Here is a 27,991-nt window from a genome sequence, read left to right as displayed (position 1 = left end):
TTACAGATCAAGCAGACATGCAATATTAGAGTTACTGGAAGAAATCAAAGATGAAATTGAATCTCCCACTCAGCGTTCACATCCCATTCCAGCAGTTGTTAAACTCCTCGCTACATTACAGATATCGGCATCAGGATCATTTCAAACAGTCCTAGCATCAGCAGTGGGAATATCGCAGTCTGCACTCAGCCATATCTTAGCACCAGTACCGCTTTGCTACAGCGCAATTTACGGTATAGTGGGCGGAGAAAGACGCTGATTGCCTGATGGGTGTCAGGGTTGATAAATACTACGCAAACTGTGGAAGCATAGCGTGCGCTATTACCGAACTCGCATAAACGGACGCAGCGCAAACTGCGCTAGTGTTAGTAAATCTAGCCCCCAGTATCTCTCTTGAAGCGCTCCTCTTCCAGGAATGAACAAAGCTTGATAACCCCTCCCTCCTCTTCCTGCTCTCAAACATAGCCAGCTCCACTCTGTGATCATATTTCCTTGTTCCCTCCCCTTCAGACCTATAGTTTGTAGATGGGTGTAACCAACATGCTGGGGGAAGTACAACAATGTATCACATGCTGTTGTTACATCAGAGCTCAGACTAGTTTCACTTCTCAGGAAGTGAGACACAAGACAGTCAGACAGTCGTTGTCACTGAGCGAGAGGAGAAATGGCGCAGAAAGGAGTTGAGCTGGACCGGGAAACCTTCTCTTGTTCCATCTGTCTGGATCTACTGAAGGATCCGGTGACTATTAACTGTGGGCACAGCTACTGCATGAACTGTATTAAAAGTCACTGGGATGAAGAGGATCGTAAGTACATCTACAGCTGCCCTCAGTGCAGGCAGAGCTTCACACCGAGGCCTGTTCTGGTGAAAAGCACCATGTTGGCAGATTTAGTGGAGGAGCTGAAGAAGACTGGACTCCAAGCTGCTCCTGCTGATCACTGCTATGCTGGAGCTGAAGATGTGGCCTGTGATGTCTGCACTGGGAGAAAACTCAAAGCATACAAGTCCTGTCTGCAATGTCTGATCTCTTATTGTGAGAAACACCTTCAGCTTCATTTTGAATCCCCTGCCTTCGAGAAACACAAGCTGGTGGAGCCGTCCAAGAAGCTCCAGGAGAACGTCTGCTCTCGTCACGATGAGGTAATGAAGATTTTCTGCCGTACTGATCAACAGCTTATCTGTTATCTCTGCTTAATGGATGAACATAAAGGCCACGACACAGTCTCAGCTGCAGCAGAAAGGACTGAGGGGCAGAAAAAGCTCGAGCGGAGTCGACAGACCATCCAGCAGAGAATCCAGGACAGAGAGAAAGATGTGAAGCTGCTTCAACAGCAGGCGGAGGCCATCGATCAATCCGCCGATAAAGCAGTGGAGGACAGCGAGAAGATCTTCACCGAGCTGATCCGTCTCCTGGAGAAAAGAAGCTCTGATGTGAAGCAGCAGGTCAGATCCCAGCAGAAAAGGGAAGAGAGTCGAGTCAGAGAGCTTCAGGAGGAGCTGGAGCAGGAGATCACTGAGCTGAAGAGGGAAGACGCTGAGCTGAAGAAGCTCTCACACACAGAGGATCACAACCAGTTTCTACACAACTACCCCTCACTGTCACCACTCAGCCAATCAACATCCAGCATCCATATCAGTCCTCTGAGCTGCTTTGAGGACGTGACAGCGGCCGTGTCAGAAGTCAGAGATAAACTACAGGACGTCCTGAGAGAGAAGAGGACAAACGTCTCACTGACAGGGACTGAAGTGGACGTTTTACTGCCACAACCAGAGCCCAAGACCAGAGCTGGATTCTTAAAATATTCACGTGAAATCACACTGGATCCAAACACAGTAAACAAATATCTGATATTATCTGAGGGGAACAGGAAAGCATCAAGCACGTTGCAACAACATTCTTATTCTAGTCACCCAGACAGATTCACTGACTGGGTTCAGGTCCTGAGTAGAGAGAGTCTGACTGGACGTTGTTACTGGGAGGTGGAGAGGAGAGGTTTAGGAGTTTATGTAGCAGTCGCATACAAGAATATCAGCAGAGCAGGGGGGTCGGATGAATGTGTATTTGGAGAAAATGACAAATCTTGGGTGATAGATTGTTACAACAACAGTTATACATTTTGGTCCAACAAAGTCCAAACTCCCGTCTCAGGTCCTGAGTCCTCCAGAGTAGGAGTGTACCTGGATCACAGTGCAGGTATTCTGTCCTTCTACAGCGTCTCTGAAACCATGACTCTCCTCCACAGAGTCCAGACCACATTCACTCAGCCCCTCTATGCTGGACTAAGGTTTTCTTATTTTGGAGACTCTGCTGAGTTGTGTAAACTGAAATAGACAGAAGTCATTTAAGGGTCACTGAGTAATTAAAAAAATAAATAAAGGAAAACTTCTCTAAATTGCAGCTTGTTAAATATTTCCTGGTTCCTTCACTCCTCGAGGCTTTTTTCTGCATTTTGATGCTTTTTTAAAAATGCTTTTGATGCATTCAAGGATTTAGTTGATGCTTTTTGAAAAAATTTAACATTTTCAATGTTTTTTATTTAAAGCTTTTTGACGCTCGCTTGCTAACATACACACACACACACACAGACACACACACTCTGCTGAGTTGTGTAAACTGAAATAGTCAGAAGTCATGTAAGGGTTAAATTCTGTGTTTTAACTCTTTGACTTATTTAGTCTCCATGTTTGTAGCTGACTGATGATTGTTGTGTCTTTTTTCATTTGTTTACACGTTTTTGTTGTTTTTTTCTATGTTTTTGTCGCTTTTTCTTATTTCTTTTGCTTCTTCGACATTTATCTGCTTTTCTAAATGTTTTGTAAATTAGTTTTTGTTTTGCTTGTATTGATGTTTTAGAAGTGATGAGATGAGTTTTAGTTTGTTGATGAAAACCATTCGGGGAGCCCCAGAAGCTCTCAATGTGCTCAGTAGAGATCTGTTATTTTACCTTTGATTGTTGAAACAAGGACGATATGTTAAAAAAACAAACAATCTTTACCGAGATGATCTGTAGATATTAGCTGTTTGTTATTCATGTATTTCTCCACGTTATGTATCTGCGGGACAGGAAGATATCTGTTACATAGCGGTGTCTTAATAGTGTATATAAGGATGTTATATGTTAAAATAGACAAGTCGAAGAAAATCTTTCAAGATGGTGGAAACGCTTCAGGACATTGCATTTCTGTATATATCTGATATGTTTGGCATTTTATCTCATATTTTGTTACCCCAATAGACAAATAAATACTTTTAAATCCAAAAACATTGTTCTTGTGACTTGACAATCCCTCTGGAGTGACTTGTAAGACCTCTTGCAGATACTAGGCAGTAGCATACGCAAAGTTTTTCCAAATGCTCAATCAGGCTCGAAGTGTTTGGGACCCTCGTTGCAAAGCTAAAGGGTTGTTTGGTGGGCATTTAAATATTCATTAAGTATGGCAACCAAACGTGAACAACTGGAAAACTTGCTTGTAAATTCTAATATTGATTTTTTTTTGGATTGACAGTGTCTTGGTTAACTCCTTCCTCCCCGGAGGCTCTTATTGCCATGCCAAGATATGATGTTTTTAAGAAAGCCAGAGACCATGGGATGGGGGTGGGGAGTTTTATTATATGTGAAAAGTACTATTAACCCTTGTAAGGTGTTCATACTTTTTGTTCCGCAGCCAATGTTCCCGGGTCTGGTAGACCCACCACATTATTAGACATTTAAATCAATACAGCCATAATAATTTAAGTAAAAATTATTAACAGATGTTTACTTTAGCTCAATTACCAATGATATATACATCATTTATGGGTCATATTTGCCATTTAGCCCTGTGAGATCACATTTATGATTATATATATGATCATTTTAGTTTTTTGTGAGAAAACAAGGAAATTCAATTATAAAAAGTAAAAAAAAAATGTGATCATTATTGGTGCTTATTTCTTAGAACTTAATCAGAACAGGTGAAAGTGCTTGAAATGTAACAATTTTGTAACTTGTTGTGAGAATAGCAGGTGCAGAAAGACAACACAGTTTCATAACACCGAAAATTAAATACACCCGAACACCTCATATGTACTAGTTATGTGTAGGGTGTACCGAGCCAAGTCCAATGAGTTTGGGTTAGAAGAAATAATAAATAGCATAATTTTTCTTTTAGCAAACATTGAAATCGGGTCCCACAGACCCAAACACCACACAGGGGTTAAATGTAAACAAACTGAATGACATAGGGAATCTGATATTGAATGTGTTGGTGTCAACATTTCACTTTGAGCTGAAATGGCATTCACTTTAATCTGTCTATATTGGAAACCCTCAGCAAAGCTTGAGTTCTATGATCAGTTAAAAAAAAACAAAGAGGTCATATTGATTGGGCACTTTGATGTCAATTGGAGCGATAAGGTTGGAAGAAAAAAGCTTAAAAATATTACAGACTATTTTAATCTAACAGTTAATTGAACAACCCACAATAATAACTAATCTGTCCGAAACTTAAATAGATTTATTGTTCACAAATAAACCAGAAATAATTACTAAAACCTTTAATCTGACAGGGCTGTCAGATCACAATATCATTCTCTTTGCCAGGAAGCTAAAAAAACAACAACATAGTTTTCATTCCTCAGCCACACCCATATGTAAATATGAATCAGTCCCAACTAGTCAACAGGAAACCCTTGGGGTAGCACTGAGAGAGATTGAATGGGATGGGGTCCTCTCCAAAAGAGACCTGGAGAGTGACCAATTCACCTCAACAATTAAGAAAGTTGTGGGGCCCTACCTCAGAAAGTGGAGCCAAAAGAAAAGCAGGGACACATTGCCCTGGCTTAAGGAAGAGTGTAGGAAACTTATAAAGGAAAGAGATCAATTATTGAAACAATCTTAAAAATCAAGTCTTACAACAGACCGACAAAAATGTACCTCATCAAGAAACAAAGTAATGAAAAGGCTAAGACAAGCTAAAGCTAAGTTTTTCATTGATACTATTGAAGAGGCAAGAGGAAATGGGAAGAAGATATGGCAAACCATCAACAAGCTGATTGGTAGAAAACTAAATCATAACAATAAAAAACTGGAGTTGAAAATTATCACTTAACTAGTCACAGATCCAACCATCATATCTACAGAACTAAACACCTTTCTAGACTCCGCTCATGAAATAACCCATCTTTTTAATTCACCTATAGCTACTTTACTTGCACCATTAATTATGCACAGCCGATTTTTCACCTACAACAAATAACTGAAACAGAAGTAGCTAAACCATCAGTGGCTGAAAAAATTCTAAGGTCATGGACTTCTATGGCCTTGATAAATAAAATTGTAAAGGTCCCATGGCATGAAAATTTCACTTTATGAGGTTTTTAACATTACTATGCATTCCCCCAGCCTGCCTATGGTCCCCCAGTGGCTAGAAATGGCGATAGGTGTAAACCGAGCCCTGGGTATCCTGCTCTGCTTTTGAGAAAATGAGAGCTCAGATGGGCCGATCTGGAATCTTCTCCTTATGAGGTCATAAGGAGCAAGGTTATCTCCCCTTTCTCTGCTTTGCCCGCCCAGAGAATTTGGCCCACCCATGAGAGAGAGACATCATGGCTTTCAAACGAGCAAAGTGGCAGTTGGTCAAGGCCACACCCCCTCCTCAATAGCTACAGACACAAAAATGGCACATCCTAGGCTCTAGTGGCTGTAATTCTGCTCTAAAGGCTGAATTTCGGGAAAGAGACTTCAGACACAGTATTAGGGGACCACTAAGGTCTATATAAAAGAGACTTCAGATACAGTATTAGGGGACCACTAAGGTCTATATAAAAGAGACTTCAGATACAGTATTAGGGGACCACTAAGGCCTATATAAAAGAGACTTCAGATACAGTATTAGGGGACCACTAAGGTCTATATAAAAGCATCCAAAGAGCACCATGTCATGGGACCCTTAAAAGGCACAAAGATACCCTTTTACAGCCTATTACATATTTGATTAATCAGTCCTTAAAAAGAATCCACTGTGCAATCAGCATGGAAGTTGGCCCTGGTCACACCCATTTTCAAATCAGGTGAAAGATCAGATATGGCAAGTTATAGGCCAATCAGTATTTACCTTTTGTTTTGATGTTTCTAAAATAGCCGAAAAATGGGTGGCTAAATTACTGATTCAACATCTCAATTAAAGCAATACTTCACTCCACCCTATGCAATTTGGGTTCAGGACCCATCACTCAACAGAAACAGCCAACTGTTTGTTTTTGGAAAAGGTTAACCCTCATGCCCTCTTCGGTCATTTTTGTAAATTTTTCTCAAGTTTTTTTTTTCATTTTGTGATCATTTTTGCTGTGTTACTTCTTATGGCATGAAATTTTGTAGGAATCCTTCTTTTCAGTCAGATTTTTCTTACATGTCTTTTATACTTAAATGATTCATTTTGTACCCTCTGGACACCTTCGAGGCAAAAATGTCCACGCACACAAAAACTGTTATTAAATCATCATATATCAATATTTTTTTCTGCTTTTTTTCATGAATCACTTAAACAACTTCTTACCTAATCAAAACCACCAAACATTCAATCATTTTCAGGATTTTAACCCTTTAAATGCCAGTTTATGTATTTGAAGTATGTCATTTTTTATAAAAAAAAACACAAAAAATGATTTTTTCCCCATATAATGAATAATATGTAGATGGGGCTTTGGTGGTGATTAGAGGCTTGGATATGTCAAAGATAAGCAACAAAACGGATTTGATTGCATTAGTATTTTTTATGTAATTCCAGATACTCCCTCTGGACATCTTCGAGGCAAAAATGGCCCCATTGACTTCCATTATAACCACATGTTTTGATCTCACTGCCTTTACAGTATAAAACCATGCATTCTGTAATGTCAGCATTTCATTTGGAAGAAAACTAGTCATATTTAACATTTTTACAGTATTTCACCAGATTCAACCATTTTGCCCTTGTAGGCCGATGCATGAAATTATAGTTATATTATGGAGCTGTGTGTGTGTGTGTGTGTGTGTGTGTGTGTGTGTGTGTGTGTGTGTGCGCGCGCGTGCGTGCGTGCGTGCTTGGATGTGTGTGTGTGTGTGTATATGTGTGTGTGTATGTGTGTGTGTGTTTGTGTGTGTGTGTCTGTGTATATATGTATATTTGTGTGTGTGTGGGTGGGTGTGTGTGTGTGTGTATGCGTGTGTGTGTGTGTATGTATGCGTGTGTGTGTGTATGTATGTGTGTGTGTGTGTGTGTGTGTGTGTGTGTGTGTGTGCGTGCATGCATGTATGCATGTCTGTGTGTGAGAGAGAGTTTGTGTAAATCTGTAAACAAACAATGATAATTTTAGTGGTGAAAAAAGCGCACCTTACTTTAGCCAGTTATATTATGGAGCCGTGTGTGTGTGTGTGTGTGTGTTTGTGTGTGTGTGTGTGTGTGCATGCATGCGTGTCTGTGTGTGAGAGAGAGTTTGTGTAAATCTGGGTGAAAAAAGGGCTTCTTTTGAAGGATGCATTTCATGTGTCTTTGAAGACATGCTTGACTAAAAACATTGTCTCCTGCATTTGTTGTAAACAAAACCAACTATTAGTGTGTTGATGCACCTGGCTCTAGAGAAGGAGACAGACCTGGAGCAAAGAGAAGGAGCCTTTATCTTCCAGCCAACTGCAGGACTCATCTGAAGATGACACAAGTTTCTGGAGTCTGACAAAATGGTCACTGGAGTCCTCCAACTCTGTGAGTGCCTCTAACCTTCCTCTGAAAGTGGAGAGGACACTGAAGATCCTGTCCATCCTGACATTGAATGGACAGTGAAGAATTGGCAAGTCTGGTCTCCATCTAATACTGAGACGCTGCGCAACATTCAAGCACCGACCGGCATGATGTCAGAGCCCACGAGATATGCCATATCAAGAATCCATGATGTGGCATCCTCTTTCCACCTTTTCTTCACTCTTGACCTGATCCAGCTGATTCAGGAAATGACAAACCTACACGGGAGGTGTTCAATCTCAGGATGGAGTGATGTGGATGCTCAAGAGATTTTAACATACACGGGACTTCACACCTGGCTGGTGTGTACCGGTCTAAAGGGGAATCCACCCGGAGCCTGTGGGATGTCCATAGTGGGAGACCAGTCTTCAGGGCCACCATGTCCCACAAACCATTTGAAATGATAAGCGCCAGTTTACAGCACATGCAGGAGACAATGTTTTTATTCAAGCACGTCTTCAAAAGACACATGAAATGCATCCTTCAAAAAATGCCTTTTTTCAGCCCTAAAGTGATCATTGCTTGCTCACAGGTTCACGCAAACACACACACACACACACACACACACACACACACACACACACACACACACACACACAGCTCCATAATATAACTATAATTTCATGCATCTGCCTACAAGGGCAAAATGGTTGAATCTGGTGAAATACTGTAAAAATGTTAAATATGACTAGTTTTCTTCCAAATGGAATGCTGATATTACAGAATGCATGGTTTTATACTGTAAAGGCAGTGAGATCAAAACATGTGGTTATAATGGAAGTCAATGGGGCCATTTTTGCCTCGAAGGTGTCCAGAGGGAGTATCTGGAATTACATAAAAAATACTAATGCAATCAAATAAGTTTTGTTTGCTTATCTTTGACATATCCAAGCCTCTAATCCCCACCAAAGCCCCATTCCCTATGAGTTTATTTTATGGAAAATAATTAATGTTTTGTTGGGTTTTTCATAAATAATTGTTACTTCAAAGATTTAAAACTGGCATTTAAAGGGTTAAAATCCAGAAAATGATTAAATGTTTGGTAGTTTTGAGCAATTTAGAAGTTGTTTAAGTGATTTATGAAAAAAAAGCAGAAAAGAATATTGATATATGATGATTTAATAACAGTTTTTTGGACATGTACATTTTTGCCTCGAAGGTGTCGAAAGGGAGTATCTGGAACTATGTAAAAAATACTAATGCAATCAAATTAATTTTGTTGCTCATCTTTGACATATCCAAGCCTCTAATCACCACCAAAGCCCCATTCCCCTATGATTTATTTTATGGAAAATAATTAATGTTTTGTTGGGTTTTTCATAAATAATTGTTACTTCAAAGATTTAAAACTGGCATTTAAAGGGTTAAAATCCAGAAAATGATTAAATGTTTGGTAGTTTTGAGCAATTTAGAAGTTGTTTAAGTGATTTATGAAAAAAAAGCAGAAAAAAATATTGATATATGATGATTTAATAACAGTTTTTTGGACATGTACATTTTTGCCTCGAAGGTGTCCAAAGGGAGTATCTGGAACTATGTAAAAAATACTAATGCAATCAAATTAATTTTGTTGCTTATCTTTGACATATCCAAGCCTCTAATCACCACCAAAGCCCCATCTAGATATTATTCATTATATGGAAAAAAAATATTTTTTTGTGTTTTTTGTAATAAAAAATGAAATACTTCAAATACATAAACTGGCATTTAAAGGGTTAAAATCCTGAAAATGATTGAATGTTTGGTAGTTTTAGGTTACAAGTTGTTTAAGTGATTTATGAAAAAAAAGCAGAAAAAAATATTGATAAATGATGATTTAATAACAGTTTTTGTGTGCGTGGACATTTTTGCCTCGAAGGTGTCGAGAGTAAGTTTTTTTAAGGAGGGCATGAGGGTTAAAGGATACTTAGATAAGAGTTATAATGTTGGTGCCGTCTTCCTAGACCTAAAGCGAGCATTTGATACTGTTAATCACAAAGTAGGGCTGGGCGATATATCGATATAAACAAATATATCGATATATTTTTAAATGAGATATGGAATTAGACCATATCGCATATATCGATATAGTTCAAATGTGATCCTTGCTCCCATAGATATGTCGCCGTGAGGTTCTAAACATACGTCAAAACCCGCCGCCATCTTGGAACAGGGGTCCGAAGCATTCAGATCAACGCTAAAGATGCCGGACTTTTTGTACTGCTTAATTATGTTCGATAGAGGAAATGAAAAGAACAAACAGCATGGATAACATTTAACAGGTGACAATGTGTTTTATGATTATATATGCCGTCCCGACCAGCAATCTGAGCTCCGGCGGCGAGGCGGAGAGCCCCGTGGCCGGCGCAGCGTCTCTTCCCCGGGCAAAAACACAGCTTCGCCTCGCTGCTGCGCCGGGTCCCCGCTGATCCAGATCGGACCAGCCAAAGACAGAGTTGTGACCGGTAGGATCTTACACGTAGTCCAGGACGAACTGTATGTCGATATCGGCGAAGAAGTTCCACTAAGTTTGCCGGCAGGCGGTCGAAGAAGCTACAGCGGGGCAGCGACCGTCTGCGGCTGCAGGATCTGGAGCTCAGTGCCCGTTAAAATTATGTAATGCTTAAATACATACAGAAATAAATAGTGGAGGAATGAGCCTGGACATTTCAGTCTGTTTAAACTTCACCTTGAAGCAGAAACTCTTAGTTCAGAAGGGTGAAGTTTCCGTTTTGAGTCAGATCTGTGAACCGATCATAATAAATTTCTTTGTTTTGTAGTCGATAGTTCATCTTTTAGTTTACTTAAGTGGAAGCAGTATCAAGTGGAAGAATGGGACTATAACCTAGGCTTACAGGCATGAGGCATTACATTTTGAACAAAGTAGATTATATTAATATCAAAAGCTTAATTCGGACCAGAACACAAATCACAAATAGCCTATGGAGCTTTGATTTCAAAAAATTACTCCTGTTATACAGTATTTAGGTTTACATTTTATTGTTTATTTGAACAGCTGAGCATTTAATCATTAACCAGTATGGAGAAACGGGGTTTATTATTTATTTGTTTTTGCAACTGTACCTTGAACGAAAACTGCTGACATGTCATATTTGATTTGGGCTTTGACTGAACATTTGCTCTCACTTCGCGGAAAAAATATCGGGATATATATCGTATATCGATATTCAGCCAAAATATATCGGGATATGACTTTTGGTCCATATCGCCCAGCCCTATCACAAAGTTCTTTTATCTAAATTAACTTATTTTAATATCTCTGAGCAAGCTCTCAACTGGATACAATCATACCTGTCCAGTAGAAAGCAATGTGATCATATTAATGACTCAAAGTCCCCACTCTCCATACTTGGTCCAAACCTGTTTACACTGTATATGAATGATCTGCAGGGGCATGTAAACATTTTGATGTCCAGATGTATGCAGATGATGCTGTAATCTTTACACATGCTAAGAACTACCAAGAGATAGCATCCACACTTACATCTGCAATGGCTCACAATGATGACCGGCTCACTAATTCATGTCTCTACATAAATACCCAAGAAACTGTTTGTATGGCGTTTACCAAACAAAACATGAAGGCGTCACATTCTAATGTGTTCCTTAGAGGACACGAGTTTGATATTGTTAATTAATTCAAGTATCTAGGAGCATATATGACTCCACCCTAACATTCAAAAGTCATGTAAAAAAGGTGGCAAATAAAGTTAAATTCAATCTGCAGAATTTTAAACAAGATAGGCCATTTCTTGACAACAAATCAGCCAAGTTGTTCTTCTATACTGTGATCTTTTCACATATTGAGTATTGTTTTAATAACTGGTCATTAACTAGCATAACTACTCTTAAAAGTATTGAATCTCTATTTAAGAAAGCAATGAAAACTTTTGATAAAAAGGCATTGTCATTTCACCATTGCGATATCTTAGAGAGACATACATTTTTAAGCTTAGAACTTTTTAAACATTTTAAGTATGCTTGTTTGGTATATAAAGTGCTACATAATCTTTTATGGCTTTTTGCCATGCAACCAGGAGTAGGCTAAGCACGCCCAGGAACGCCCATCAAGCGAGTCTGTGTGTCACTGTCTTTTGTAGCTAATGTGACTATAGGGTTACTGATGACTGTTGTCTCTGCAGCCTGTGTGACTTGATAGGTTCTGCTTACATGCAGGGGTCAGTGATGATGGGTGAACACTGTACTTTATGGCTGTAATGTGTCATTGTGTTGGTTTTCTGTCAAGCACATATCGTTGTTTCAATGTTTCTGTCTCCCTGCAGCATGGCTGCATTTAATCTTTAATTTAACATTCATCAATCCTACCTTGTAACTGTTACCTTCATGTAACTGTTATTTTTGGCGAGAGATTTGTTGGTTTGGCTGAATTTTGGAGAATTCTTAATGTGCTTTGCTGAATATATTAAACAGTTTAAATAAAAAAGCTGAATTGTGAGTTTGTGCCATTGAGTTGTTAAAGGTCAATACCGCTTAGAAGTGAAAAGAAAACAAGCAATTCCGAAAAAACGGAATTTGAAAAAAAATAAAACATTCATAGGGCCCTACTGACGTTAACTTGACTGCTTTGTTTGAACTGTTTTTCTTACTTAGGATTGTGTAAGCTATCACTCAGGTGTTTGAGTATGGAATTATATTCCTATCTTTATTCCTATCTTTACAAAATACTGTATTATTTTAAAAAAACTATTTAAGGAGAAGATAAGAAAGCATGTCATTTCCAGATCTGTTGTTGTTATAGTGGTGAAATTTTAGTTAACGTTACAACTTTTTAAACAGACTTATATGAATCAATGATTTTCATGTTATATCTTATATGAAGGAATGATGACTAAATTCTGATTAACACACAACAGTGATGCAGAAACTGACAACAACAATCCAGTTTGTGTTCTTTCAGTTATATTACAGTTTAGTTTTTACTACTGGCTCTAACATGAAATTAGCCAAATCCCTAAGTTTAAATATTTCCATGGAAACTATAATGTTTTTGCCAAAAGATTTACAGATGTTTAGTCATTCTATTATCTGAAATGTCTTGAAATGTCATACAAATAGCTCCGGTATATGGGATACACACACACACACACACACACACACACACACACACACACACACACACACAACGGAGGTAGTACACGAGCCCCTGTAAAAGGGGACTGTGTGAAACCATTTAGACGCACCACTTTTGGACAAAACGTATTGTCAGTAATAGGAGGTAATCTCTGGAATAGTTGCTCCTCCCAATAAGAGAATGTCCTACATTCAACACCTTCAAAACTCACTTAAAACAGAGATGCACTCACTTTTAGCTGTCACACATTTCATCACCCATACACTTTATACTGCTCTCAATATAATAGTGAAACGTGGATGAATAATTTATTTGTCATCATATATTTTTGTTTTTTTGCTTTTTTTGTCAATGTATATGTCACCATTATGTGTAACTTTTAATTTATAGTGAATGAGTGCTGTATGACTGCTGGCTGTCTCTATGTTAGTCCTATGTCACCTGCCTAGGGACTGCAGATGAAAAGTAGTTTTTTACTAATTCTGGCATATTTACATTGTGTTTTTATACAACAATGTTCATAAATATGCATGGTCCCTATCAAATAAACCAATAAAATCAAAAAAATCAATGTTACTATCGATACAGAACGCGTCACCGTGTCAAACGCTCACCAACACATACTCTATGGTCTTACAAAGCTAACGTTTTTGACCGATTGCAATTTCATATATTTTTGCAAACTGTAGAGGTCCCGTTAGGAGGAAGCTAGCTATAGCTCTGTTTGCCATTCATTCCAATGGGGAAACATCGCAGCTAGACTTTATATATATTATATTATATATTTACACTTCATCATGGCATTTATATAACACATACTCTATGGTCTTACAAAGCTAACGTTTTTGACCGATTACAATTTAATCAATTTTTGTGAACTGGAGAGGTCTTGATAGGAGGAAGCTATAGCTCTGTTTGCCATTCATTCCAATGGGGAAACATCGCTGCTAGACTTTTGACATACATTGCGTATATTTACACTTTGAATTTCGTCATGACATTTATACAACACATACTATATGGTCTTACAAAGCTAACAGCATTTCAGTAAAACATTAAGCCAGAAAGAGTGACTTTGCGCCGGCCGCAGAGCCCCACGTGCTGCCGATAGCTCTGTGCCCAATGCATGCACTGAGACAAAAATGCATTTGCTCACCTATATAGCTAAATATAGAGGAGACGGCGAATAACCCAATTTCAACAAACGGTGTCGAATTCCTTTAAGAGTGTGCCAATTGGCTTGAAATGCCACTGAGAAGATCCTGTAGCTTTCTGGTCTCTATATATATGCGCTTTTAAAACGGTCACTTTTGCAGTACATACAAGTACAATCAGGAACACCACACTGATACTGATAATTGGGATTGTTACTGTGCAGCTTTGTGTGGTGAATAAATAGTCTCAGACACATGCTCACACAAACTAAATTTAGAGTAAAACATTGTTCACAAAATGGCGGGGGAAAGGCTTTAAATGAACTGGCTAGCAGGAGTATGAAACATGCTGAGCAAAAAAAAAAAAGGGGGAGAAGGGAGGATTTTGGTAGATAATGTCTGATGAAACGAGGTAAAAGGACTGGTATCCAAAGTCAAATTATATTTAACGTTACAAGTACACTGAACGGACAAGGGGCAACCTGCTATTTCACCACAATGAGGGAGCCTGAGAACGTGGTGGAGGTCTGCTAGCTAGCTAGCTATATATAGCCCTCAATTGCTCCAATCCAGGGGGTCTGTCAGTATGTCGTTCTGGATAAAAGTGTCAGCTAAATAAATAAATACATGACTGAGCCTGAAAATGTGGTGGCAGAGTCTGCTAGCTAGTTAGCTAGATAACCAGCATGAAAGTCAGGCCACTAATGTTAAAAGTTAAACCAAAAAGCAAAACATTCTTCAGAGTAACTCTTAAAAGCACAGTAAATTACAATCTACCATATCTTTCTCTATTACCTTCTTTTACATTTTGACTGTATGCCTTCAACTTGACGTACCTTGTATCTGGTCGTGTATCCCTCCTTATTGTCTGTGACAAAATCCAGTCGAATCCAGTGAGTTTGGCTTCTGACTGTAAAATCGCCCCAAAATGCAGTGCGTTTCAAGTGCAATTCAAATTTCACAATAAGATGTTGTACTTTGATAGAGAACATACAGTCTTACATTGATTTCACAGTAAAAGTCTGAGTACAATACTTTATTGTGAAATAATAGTTAAAGCCTGTGAAGTGGTAATAATGTAATTTATTGTGAAATATTACAATTATATCTTGTGAAATCCTTGAAATATTTTACAGTGTAGAGACAGAGCAACATAGAGGGCCACTATGAGCAGATCGGAGCAGACTTTTGTGTTTTTACCCTTTAGACGGTGGAGTGTTTTTAAGATTTCCACTCTGGAGGGTGGTTTCACTTTTTAAGCCAAAAAAAGACACACAGACACACACAGACACACACACACACACTCTGCTGAGTTGTGTAAACTCAATTCCTTCACTCCTCGAGGCAATTCTGCATTTCAATGTTTTTTTTAAAAACCTTTTGATGCATTCAAGGCTTTTGTTGATGCTTTTTGATACATTTTCAATGTTTTCAATGTTATTTGTTTGTGTTTTTATAGGGTTTTTGGAAAGCTTTTTGACGCTCGCTTGATACAAGGAAACAACGCATTTTAAAGCTAATACACGCATGCACAACTACCAATATCAATAGAGCTGCTTCGCTTGTCACGCCTCCCCTGTAGCTAAGCTAGCTCTAGTTAAAGCATTTCAATAGTGTATATTAGAGCCAGAGCCAGGCCTAGACCTTTGGGGGCCCTATGCAAAATTTGGTTGGAGGCCCCTTTGACCATTTTAAGTAAGGCCTAAAGAAAAGCAATGGCTACCTAATAACTATATGGTACATATTATTAGGGGTCCAAGCCTGAGGGGCATGGGAACCGCGTAATGCAAGGCATCACGGTTCACAGCTCCAATGGAGCGTGGAACCCTATTGTTTTTCTAAGGATTTTTATTATTAGGGGTCCAAGCCCGAGGGGGCATGGGAACCGAGTGTTGCAAGGCAACGCGGTTCACGTCTCCAGTGGAGCGTGGAACCCTATTGTTTTCCTAAGGATTATTAGGGCCTGAGCACGAAAGTGCAAGGCCCCAACGGTGCCTTGCACTGAAAGTGCTATTTTTAGAAAAAATTACAAAATTCTAAAATTTCTGAAATATTGGTTTTCGTGAAAAAATCTTCATTTTATGAACACATGTTTGAGGACTTTAGGATGCACGAAAACTCTCAAACTTTTGCAGCCATTTGCAGAATATTAAAATCTTTCATCTGAATACACATTTAGGCTTGGGAGTGGTACGGTTGCTCTATAGCGCCCCCTAATTGGATTTAGCACTTGGGCACATTTTTGACGGCCTCAAGAGTTATCAAAAGATTTTTGATAGCTAACACAAGGCGCAAGTTACAGAGCACCAACTTCCTGTAGGGGGCTGTCGAAACAGGAAGTTGCGTATCTTACCAAGATTTATTCCGATTGACACTACAACAGACACATGGCGCATACGGAGCATAGGGCGTGAGCATCCATGCCAAAGTTATAGTGAATCGGCCATTAGATGGCGCTGTTAGAATTTATTTTGTAATTAGCCACATCATGATATATGGGAAACCTAATTTGTCTAACTCCTCCTGGGCCGTGAGTCCAATCTGCACGAAAACTTGGATATGGACTCGGTGGACTATCATGACTAAAAGTTATCAAAATAATTGTGATAGCTAACACAATGCGCAAGTTACAGAGGACCAACTTCCTGTAGGGGGCTGTCGAAACAGGAAGTTGCATACCTTACCAAGATTTACTCCGATTGACACCAAACATGACACTGTTTTTCCGAATAGGGGCATGAGCATCCATGCCAAATTCAGAGTGAATCGGCCATTAGATGGCGCTGTGAGAATTTCTTTTATTAATTATTCACATTGCGATATATGGGAAACATACTTGGTCTAACTCGGACTAACTTGGATATAGACTCGGTGGACCCTCGTGACTAAAAGAATTTTGATAGCTAACACGATGCGCAAGTTATGGAGGAACAACTTCCTGTAGGTGGGTTTCGAAACATGAACGGTTGTATCTTGGCAAAAGTTATTCCGATTTACATGAAACTTAGAATGTGTGGTCTACATGTGATGTTGCATTTGCCAGTACCCCCCGGGGCAAGAAGCGAGGGCCCGTCATCGCTGCTTGCAGCTTTAATTAGGGGTCCAAGCCCGAGGGGGTATGGGAACCGCGTAATGCAAGGCATCGCGGTTCACAGCTCCAATGGAGCGTGGAACCCTATTGTTTTTCTAAGGATTATTATTAGGGCCCGAGCATGAAAGTGCAAGGCCCTAACGGTGCCTTGCACTGAAAGTGCGAAGGAACCTATTGTTTTTCATCAGATTATTATTTTTCCAAGTCTTTTGTCGCATTTTTGAGGGCGTTAGCATGCAGGAAAACTCACAAACATTTGTACACCTGTCACAACTGGTGAAAATTGCAAAGTTCTGTAGTGCTTGGCCTCGGGTGTTGCCAGGGGGCTCCATAGCGCCCCTAACGCTCTTAATTCCGAAAAAAGTAAGAAGTTAATATACCAACTTTTGAGGGAACATAGGTCTCATCTTGAACTACATGGAGCTATTTTTAGAAAAAATTACAAAATTACCCAAATCTTGGTTTTCTTGCAAAAATCTTCATTATACGAACACTTGTTTGAGGACTTTAGGATGCACGAAAACTCTCGAAATTTTGCAGCCATGTGCAGAATATTAAACTCTTTCATCTGAATACACATTTAGGCCTGGGAGTGGTATGGTTGCTCTATATGCTCTATAACCCTAATTGGTTTTAGCCCTTGGGCATATTTTTGACGGCCTCAATATATACGAAAACTCACAAAAATTGGCGCCCACATGAACACCTGGGAGCTTTGTGAGACTGTACAGCTATTTGGGCCATACCTGTAAGCGGGCTCCATAGCGCCCCCTAAGGCGTGGAAGGTCTTAACTTGGACATAGTCGCTCCGATCTTCACCAGATTTAATACCCATATTGCTCTAATCATTGCAGACATATTTCCTATTTACCTTCATTAGCTCTGCCCAACCGGAAGGCGGCCATTTTTAATTATGAATTTTTCAGGTGTTTTACATTCTTTCGAATTCGTCCTAGGCCGTGATTTCAATCTTCTTGAATTGTTGCAGGTACTATCTGTTGACCCTCATGACGAAAAGTTATCCAGAGAATTTTGATAGTTGAAAAAATGCACAAGTTATAGCAACTTCCTTTTTAACAGGAAGTTGCGTTATCTTGGCAAAAATTATTCCGATTGCCCCGACACTTGGCAAAGTTGTTCTTCATGGCTGGTTCAGCATCTGTGCCAAAGTTGGCGGCAATCGGCCATTAGATGGCGCTGTTTACATTTTTTTTAATCAATCAGCAAAATATTGACATATGGGAAGCCTACTTTGTCTAACTACTCCTGGGATGTGAGTCCGATCGGCACGAAAACTTGCATGTAGACTTGGAAGACCCTCGTGACAAAAATTTATCAAAAGAATTGTGATAGCTAAAACAATGCGCAAGTTATGGAGAACCAACTTCCTGTAGGTGGGTGTGGAAACAGGAACAGCTGTATCTTGCATACGGTTATTCCAATGGACACAAAACTTAAGAAGGTTGTTCCTCATGTGCCAATGAGGCTGTTTGCCAAATATGTCGTCAATTGGCCTTTAGATGGCGCTGTTTTAATTTTTTTAATTAATTAGCTATTGCAATATCTCTGCCACAGTAAAAGCAATCAACACAAAACTTGTGGTGCTCTTTTGGCATGGCGTTCTGAAGCGCTCTACCAAATTTGGCATAGATCAGCCATTAGTGGGCGCTATAATCAACATAAAAGTGTTTTGCCCTGTTAATCAATGTTAATGGAATATTTGCAATGGGAATGTATCAAAGACCTTGCAGCTCACACTTCTCAATATTTACTGATGTTTACCTCCTACCGTTACGTTTTGGTTTTCGCTTTCGCGTGCTCCCCTGGTGTTCTACAATAAACAAACTTCTTAACCCACCTGACAAAGTTTCTACAATCTTCACAGTGGACAAATGTAACTCTTTTTTCCCACTTTTTCAATCCAAAATCAACACCATTCATATACCCTGATACCGTGCAATTAAACATTGCATTTGGTGCTAAGTGGAGAGTCTGTCATAGTGTGATTGGTTACGTCGGTGGCATTGATTCTTAATTTCCCACGAAGGTGATTGCGGTCACGTGTCAGTTAAACTTCTGATCTCCAATCCTATCTGTATTTGTGAGAAGTGGCGCTGTCATGAGTTGAAAGCCTACTTTACGGCTTTATTATCGAGTTAATAGGCGCGTGTGTTCGTGTCGGCCACTGTCCATTTCCTAAGGTTTTGAAATGCAAACAACTTTTGACTACTTTTTTTTTTAAACAACGTGTGCCTGTGAGCACCCACGGAGGAAAACATCAATCGGCGCCAATGACACCATTTACAACAACCTGACCACCTCCCCTGCTCTTTCAACCACCACACCTGCCGGTACCTCCACCCTCTCAGTCACTCTTTCATTTCTCTCTGCTGTCCCCTGTGGTCAGGGGGGTTAAGAAGTTTGTTTATAGTAGAGAATTGTTAAAAGTAGTCTGCATATGCATGGAGATGAACTGTTAACCACTACATTTGCAACGGCAGAGTACCGCAGACCTCGTGCATCAAACTCTCGATATTCACCGACGTTTCCCCCCCTATGTAATGCTTTGGTCCCGCATTGGCGCATCTTCGTGGGTCATCGGGGGCGACTGGCGCGGCTCCCCGGGGCATCGCGGACGACTGGCATCGGAGGCGAATGGCATCGGAGGCGAATGTCATTGGAGGCGAATGGCATCGGAGGCTTGGGCCCCGTCATAACTGCTTGCAGTTCTAGTTATTATTATTATTATTATTATTATTATTATTATTATTATTATTATTATTATTATTATTATTATATCTACTATGTTTGATGTCTAACAGAAAAAATTATGATACCACTGAGTTGAGTGGCAGTGCAAGACTGAACACACACTGACTACGTTTACATGCAGCCAATAACCTGTTCAAAACCGGAATATTAGCAATAACCCGGTCACACACGGCCATATAAACACCGGCAAAAACCCGAATATGCTCATATTCCGGTTTTTAAAAACCCGAAAATGATCCCTGGGTTACCCCTTTTCTAACCCGAAATTTTGGTCATGTAAACGCGTATTGGCATATCCCCATCAAAAGGAACATTGATTTGTGTTCTGCGCATGTTCTATTCACAAGGAGTCTCGGTCTTTTGAGTAGAGGAACTTCTTCTATGTGCCAGAAAACCATGCAGAAAACCTGCGCGCAGTATACTGGAAGTAAACAAGAACTAGAGGTAAACATGGCGAGACGCAGCACAGCACCACACTTTTGGAGCGAGGAGGAAACCAATTTCTTTATTAGTGTGATGAAAACCATGAATATAATGTCTTTTGTTGACGGCAGAAAGTACCTAGAAGAATCGGAAATGACACATATTGCTTCTTAAGGTTGTCCGTACATCCAGACACTAACCGTGCGTCGCCGTTTACATCGGGATATTGCCAAGTGATTACAAATTCCATGTATACAGGAGTAACTCTCTCTGCTCACGCATGTAAACGGGTTATTCCGAATGTTTCAGAAACCCGAATAGTGATCTTAACCCGACCATAACCCGAAAATTGACTATAACGTATGAAATGATTAAAAAGATTGATAAAGTGATTTTCACTGACAATATAATTTTTGACAATAGTTTAACAAGCGAATAAGAATCTATTTATTTTTTTTTATAGAGAAATTTTTTTTATAATAAAAAAAAAAGGGGCGTTCTGAACAAATCACGTTGTCAAAAATTGGCATCAGCCAATGAGATCCCCCCTTTTACATTCACGATTGGTTGCTGATGAAAAGGAAATGACCATATTTGGATCCGACAGCATTGTAGGGGAGAGAGAGAGAGAGAGCTTTCCAACAGTATATGTCAATGGTCATGACAGGGGCAGACAGCGATTGCGGAGCAGCGGGATGATTCAGAACGCCAACTAGCTAGCAGTGACTCTAGGGGGCCCTCTGCTGGCCACGAGGCCCTTTGCAATTGCAAAGGTTGCTTAGTGGCTGGGCCGGCTCTGATTAGAGCGTTTAGTAGTGTGTGTTGGACAGAAGTGTCAAAAGAATTCACATTCATTACTCAAGTAGAAGTGTAGATACTAGGGTTTGAAAAGACTTCTGTAGAAGTTGAAGTATCAACTCAAGCTTTTTACTTAAGTAAAAGTACTGGTTTCAAAACTACACTTCAAAACTAAAGTATAAAAGTAAAAGTAATGGAAGGCAGAGATCTTCAACAGGGGGTCCTCAGAGTCATTGCATGGGGGCCTCCAAATTATTCTACATTTTTGAGTCTTTAAAAAAAAAAAATTAAATGCCTTAACATAATTCCAACATATTAGAAAATATAAATTCCTACTGATGATAGGCTTACTGGCCTATAGGTAAGGTAGTCACTAAGATATCAGCCCACAGATACAGTTAATCCTAGATTTACTGTGCCACATATGTAAAATTAAAATATGATTTATAAAATCATGCCAACAATTAATATTTTAATAGCTTATGAAAAAAGGGTATGTAAGAAGGCTTTAGGTTGCCCTATCAGTTATTGTAGGCCCAGTTTAATATGCAACTTAATTTCATACAATATGTAGTAGGGGGTCCCTGCTACATTTCACTTTAAGTTAAGGGGTCCTTGGCTTAAAAACAAAACGTTGAAGACCCCTGATGTAAGGGGGAAAAAATGCCATTAAGGACAAAAGCTTAACCCCAAAATGTGGGGACAAAACCCCACTTCCACAAAAAAGGCCATAATGACTATAATAATGTTATATTAAAATCATACCTGGCGACTCAGAAGGGCTGAAAAAGGTGACACATCTCTTCTGTATTTTTCAGACAACGGCAATTACAGTCTAGTGTTAGAATCCTCTCCAGTGAAATACAGACACACTTTTACACCATTTAGCTGTCAGCATTTAACCGTTTTTATACTCCAGCTGCTGCTAGCTAACTGTAGGCTAACGTTACCGGCTGCCAACTGTAGTGTTAACTAGCGTCCCGTGCGGCGATGTTTCAGTTCTCTCTAACGTCCGTTTTCGGAGCATCAGAGAGAAGCGCAGGCATTTAAGTGGCACCTAAATAAGGCACCGAAATTTGCAGGTGCGATGGATCGCGTACAAACCAATAGGGTGTTGGAATGGTATATGATTATACTTCTCATCCAACCACAATCAAATTCACTCTCTCCGGATGGAGTGATTTGGATAGGGTTTTTTTGTGTGTGTTTTTGAATGATGACAAGCCGGAATGAAAACAAGCCAAACTGAAATAGGAGTAACAAGGCTATTTTTAAAATGTAAGGAGTAGAAGTAAAAAGTATGCTGTAAATTAATTACTCCAGTAAAGTATAGATACCCAAAATTTCTACTTAAGTAAGGTAACAAAGTATTTGTACATAGTTACTTGACACCTCTGGTGTTGAAGCATTTCAAAAATGTATAATCTATAGTGTTCTTGTTTCAGATTGATAAAGACAAATTGAAGAACAATTAGATATTTCCATGGAAACTATCATGTTTTTGCAAAATGATGTACAGATGTTTAGTCATTCTATTATCTGAAATGTCGTGCAAATAGCTCCGGTAAATGGGATCAAAATCTTGAGCGACTAAGATTAGGATAACCGATTGGTCAGGCGTATTGGACCTGAACAAATGGGGTTACGTTACCTTGCGTAAGCATGGACGCCTTGCCAATAAATCCTATTGAAGGGCGGGTCTTTGCGTGGCCATAGTAGGATTCGTAGTTTCGCTACCTGGAACAATCATTCCTGTCCCATAAGGTGCTTATGCAATGCAAACGTTGTTCACTCCTCCAGGAAATAGGAAAGACCTTAGATAAGACTTTCCTCCACTTTGCAACGGGAGATATTTATAGTCCCTCAGCTCATGGAACCCTTCAGCTCAGCTACAAGCCAGACAGCTAACGCTATGCTAACAAGATCCAAAGTAAATTATATTGTGTACAGTTGGCAATCAGTAAAAAAAACTTGACAGGATGTTGAACAAGACAAGCTAGCTATCGAGCCAAGGCACTGTACCCAAAACAATGTAACAACTTTACGAACAATTTTATCCACAATGTGTAACGTTACTGTTGGCCGCAGCCTGAAGTAGCAAGCTGAACAGTGAACAGGATGTGAGATAACCTTATTCGCTGTGAAACAAAGTCAGTCCAGAGGGGAAGTAGAACTTACTTCTTACAGCTTGTGTGTTGGTGCCATCCTGTGGTGTTCAGTGGACGAGATGGAAATAAAAGATCCACATTTCCTTTTTGTTTTAATGTAGTGCATTCATTTAGATCAGTAAACAGTCAGTTTCACCGAACTCCTTTAGTACGTGACCTATACATTTCTCGGCAACGTCATCACTGCCTGCGCACGCAACCACGGGGCAGAAAGAAGACGTGTTTCATGTAGCTAGTAGTGTTAGTCAAAATGCCAAGGAGTTGTTGCGTGGTTAATTGTACAAACAGAGAGAAGGACAGATTGGGGTCATCTGCAAGAGTTAGGCTCCCATTGTATCAATCAGAAAGTTGCAGCTTTTTCAGTTGTTCAGCTAAGTGATATCTACCTATCAGGGCTGTAGTACTCGAGTCCGGACCATAGACAGTTAAAGGTCCGGACTCGAGACAAGTTTACTTTACTTTACTTTAAGACTGCTAGCTAAAGCTACGCCAATGTTTTGCTAACGTTAGCGCAACAGCGTTAGCCTAGCCGGCTGGGTAAATATTACAACTGCCTTCAGAGTTTCCTATATCTGCGTCCATGTTGTCAACATAAGACCTGTGGCGTTAGTGCTTTTTTTGTACCATCATTGTATTGAATGAAATATAAAACTTCGCTCCTACGATATGGGTGGGTTTTGTTATGTTACACACAAAGCTAACTGGCTATAGTTAGCCTACACATATGGTATGCTAGCGGACACAGTGGCAGTAGAGTTTCGGTGAGCTAACCAGGACAGTGTTGTCGCCCCCTCGCCCACAATCAACCTCTGCTGCTAAAAACAGTCGACCTCTGTAGCAATGTTTGAAATGGAGACACACATATCGTACCCTTTCCCGAAAATCCAGGCCATTATTTTAAGGCATAAACCAACCATAGTGATACACTCAGGGGTAACCCTGCTGCTAACATTGGCTATTACCATAGATATATAGCTAGCTAGGCTATTACATTAGCCTAAAATGATACTTCTAGCCATACATATATCACAGTAACATTGCAAAATTAAAGACAGACAAACAGATCCAACTAAAATCACGTTTTATTTATATACAAACAACAAGGAAAGCTTCAATACTTAAGGTTGTTGCAGTAGTTTACCAGTTTACCAATCTGGCTTTCTGCCCCTGTTATGCGCATGCACCCAGTAATGTTTGTAAACAGGAAACCCGTCTATAACACTTTTGTATGGACACCCTGCAGCCAATCAGAATCGAGTATTCACCCAGACCATGGTATGAAGCTCCTCAGCTCACTTTGTCTGTGGGTTTTAGTTAATAACATGTTTTCAGGATGATATAAATCTTTTATAATAAAACATGCAGTGTGCGTTGGACTTGTGAAGGTTTCTTACTGCTTGAATCCAGGCTGAGCACTTTCTTGAAATAGGCTTCTCTGCTTCACTTTTACTGTATCTGCTGTCTAATGTTAACTTGACTGTTTTGAGCGGTTTTTCTTACCTAGGTTTCTGTGAGCTAGGATTTAGTTTCACTTAGGCTGTGTTTGAGAGAGCTAAGAACCAGTTAAAGTTAACGTCGCTTTATATTTTACTCTGATTCTGTCAAGGGTTGTGTTTGAATGATTGTCAACAATATAAACTTTTATTAAACTTAATTAACATGAAGTACTCTGTCAATACTTTGCACACACTTCTTACATGATCACTCCATCATTACTTAAGTTATTCAACTTAATTACAGGACAACTCAGTCATTTAGTAGACTGGGGAGCAGTCTCCAAACCCTCTGATTCTAACAAGAGTTTACCTCCTAAAAGCTGAAGTCGGCAGAGTTTTTAAATGAGAAATGAGCTCTGTTGTAAACAGTGTTGCTACGTTCCTTATCGCAAACTTTTTCTTTGGGACATAAAAGTCTTTGATAACATCGCAGCTTGAACTTTGAGCCTCTTGCTCAGATATGCTGCACAGAGGATTGTGGGTCAGAAAAGCACGCTGGCTTGCATACTGCAAAATGCAACCGGTGCATCAGGACACATTTTTGGCATTCTGCATTTGACATTATATGTATTGGGATATACTATATCTTTCCCTGTCATACTAATGGTAGTATGGGCATTGCAACACACCCAGTCTCTCTCTCAAAGCGCTCCTCTTCCAGGAATGAACAAAGCTTGATAACCCCTCCCTCCTCTTCCTCCTCTCAAACACAGCCAGCTCCACTCTGTGATCATATTTCCTTGTTCCCTCCCCTTCAGAGCTACAGTTTGCAGATGGGTGTAACCAACATGCTGGGGGAGGTACAACAGCCTATCACATGCTGTTATTACATCAGAGCTCAGACTAGTTTCACTTCTCAGGAAGTGAGACTCAGACAGTCGTTGTCACTGAGCGAGAGGTGAAATGGCGCAGAAAGGAGTTCAGCTGGACCGGGAAACCTTCTCTTGTTCCATCTGTCTGGATCTACTGAAGGATCCGGTGACTATTCCCTGTGGACACAGCTACTGCATGAACTGTATTAAAGGCTTCTGGGATGAAGGGGATGAGAAGGAAATGTACAGCTGCCCTCAGTGCAGGCAGAGCTTCACACCGAGGCCTGTACTGGTGAAAAGCACCATGTTAGCAGCTTTAGTGGAGGAGCTGAAGAAGACTGGACTCCAAGCTGCTCCTGCTGATCACTGCTATGCTGGAGCTGAAGATGTGGCCTGTGATGTCTGCACTGGGAGAAAACTCAAAGCACAAAAGTCCTGTCTGCAATGTCTGATCTCTTATTGTGAGAAACATCTTCAGTCTCACTACGATGTAGCTCAGTTAAAGAAACACAAGCTGGTGGAGCCGTCCAAGAAGCTCCAGGAGAACATCTGCTCTCGTCACGATGAGGTAATGAAACTTTTCTGTCGTACTGATCAGCAGTGTATCTGTTCTCTCTGCTCTGTGGAGGAACATAAAGGCCACGACACAGTCTCAGCTGCAGCAGAAAGGACTGAGAGGCAGAAAAAGCTTGAGGGAAGTCGACAGACCATCCAGCAGAGAATCCAGGACAGAGAGAAAGATGTGAAGCTGCTTCAACAGCAGGCGGAGGCCATCGATCGCGCCGCCGATAAAGCAGTGGAGGACAGCGAGAAGATCTTCACCGAGCTGATCCGTCTCCTGGAGAAAAGAAGCTCTGATGTGAAGCAGCAGGTCAGATCCCAACAGAAAAGTGAAGTGAGTCGAGTCAGAGAGCTTCAGGAGAAGCTGGAGCAGGAGATCACTGAGCTGAAGAGGAAAGACGCTGAGCTGAAGAAGCTCTCACACACAGAGGATCACACACAGTTTCTACACAACTACCCCTCACTGTCATCACTCAGCCAATCAACATCCAGTATCCATATCCGTCCTCTGAGCTGCTTTGAGGACGTGACAGCGGCCGTGTCAGAAGTCAGAGATAAACTACAGGACGTCCTGAGAGAGAAGTGGACAACCGTCTCACTGACAGGGACTGAAGTGGACGTTTTACTGCCACAATCAGAGCCCAAGACCAGAGCTGGATTCTTAAAATATTCACGTGAAATCACACTGGATCCAAACACAGCAAACACATATCTGTTATTATCTGAGGGGAACAGGAAAGCAACATACATGAGTCAAAAACAGTCTTATTCTAGTCACCCAGACAGATTCAGTGGGTTTTGGTGTCAGGTCCTGAGTAGAGAGAGTCTGACTGGACGTTGTTACTGGGAGGTGGAGAGGAGAGGAGGAGTTTATGTAGCAGTCGCATACAAGAATATCAGCAGAGCAGGGGGGTCGGATGAATGTGGATTTGGACGAAATGATAAATCTTGGGGGTTACATTGTGAAAACAACAAATATACATTTTGTTACAACAATGTCCAGACTCCCGTCTCAGGTCCTGAGTCCTCCAGAATAGGAGTGTACCTGGATCACAGTGCAGGTATTCTGTCCTTCTACAGCGTCTCTGAAACCATGACTCTCCTCCACAGAGTCCAGACCACATTCACTCAGCCGCTCTATGCTGGACTTTGGGTTTATATACAATCTGCTGAGTTGTGTAAATTGAAATAGACAGAAGTCATTTAAGGGTTAAATTCTGTCATTATGAGTCATTTTTTATAAAAAAAAGGGAAAACTCTAGATTGCAGCTCGTTAAATGTGAATATTTTCTGGTTCCTTCACTCCTCAAGGCTCTTTTCTGCATTTTGATGCTCTTTTAAAAACCTTTTGATGCATTCAAGGCTTTTGTTGATGCTTTTTGATATATTTTCAATGTTTTTATTTGACATTTATTTGCTTTTCTAAATGTTTTAGTTTTTAGCGAGTTCATCAACGCCCTGTCCCGCGTGACACGTTTACTAAACCCAACCCGTCAAAATGCGTCCAGATACCACGCCACTTGGCTTTAGAAAGTGGGCGTGTATGTTTAGGTGAAGTCATGATGTCATGTTGTTAGTTTCTCTTCCACTGCATGGCTCTGAAGAGAGAAAGCACTAGACCTCCTTTATCCTGCACACTTTGTTCTCTTTGGGGACATTTGTAAAGAAATTTACATTTATTTGTATTGGCGGACCAAAATGTTGTTATCATGTTCATAATCAATAACTCATTCTTCTCTTTTACATAGCTGAGATTCTGATTCTGTGTGGATGAAGTGAATCTGTTGATGAAATCCTTGAACAAGAGTCTTTGAACAGACTTTACTGATGGGATGGGTGAACAAACTGAAACTTTACGTGATGAA

At 40.1% G+C, this 27,991-nt stretch overlaps 3 protein-coding genes across 3 annotated transcripts in view; 2 read left to right on the top strand and 1 right to left on the bottom strand.

Annotated features, from left to right (window-relative positions):
• LOC120571426 (cortexin-3-like) overlaps positions 1 to 27,991 on the bottom strand; it is a 74,348-nt gene that overhangs the window by 39,490 nt on the left and 6,867 nt on the right. The window lies entirely within an intron of this gene.
• LOC120571403 (tripartite motif-containing protein 16-like) lies at positions 620 to 27,991 on the top strand. The gene is made up of 2 exons (XM_039820335.1): positions 620 to 659; positions 25,652 to 27,991. The coding sequence occupies exon 2, from the start codon at positions 25,657 to 25,659 to the stop codon at positions 27,316 to 27,318; it is 1,662 nt and encodes a 553-aa protein (XP_039676269.1). The 5' UTR covers positions 620 to 659; positions 25,652 to 25,656; the 3' UTR covers positions 27,319 to 27,991.
• Positions 665 to 2,365, top strand: LOC120571397 (tripartite motif-containing protein 16-like). Its single transcript, XM_039820330.1, has one exon. The coding sequence runs from the start codon at positions 665 to 667 to the stop codon at positions 2,330 to 2,332; it is 1,668 nt and encodes a 555-aa protein (XP_039676264.1). The 3' UTR covers positions 2,333 to 2,365.

This window comes from Perca fluviatilis, chromosome 13 (assembly GCF_010015445.1).
Source record: "Perca fluviatilis chromosome 13, GENO_Pfluv_1.0, whole genome shotgun sequence".
NCBI lineage: Eukaryota > Metazoa > Chordata > Actinopteri > Perciformes > Percidae > Perca > Perca fluviatilis.
Note: the sequence above shows the minus strand (reverse complement) of the source record. Positions and strands in the feature narration are given on the sequence as shown.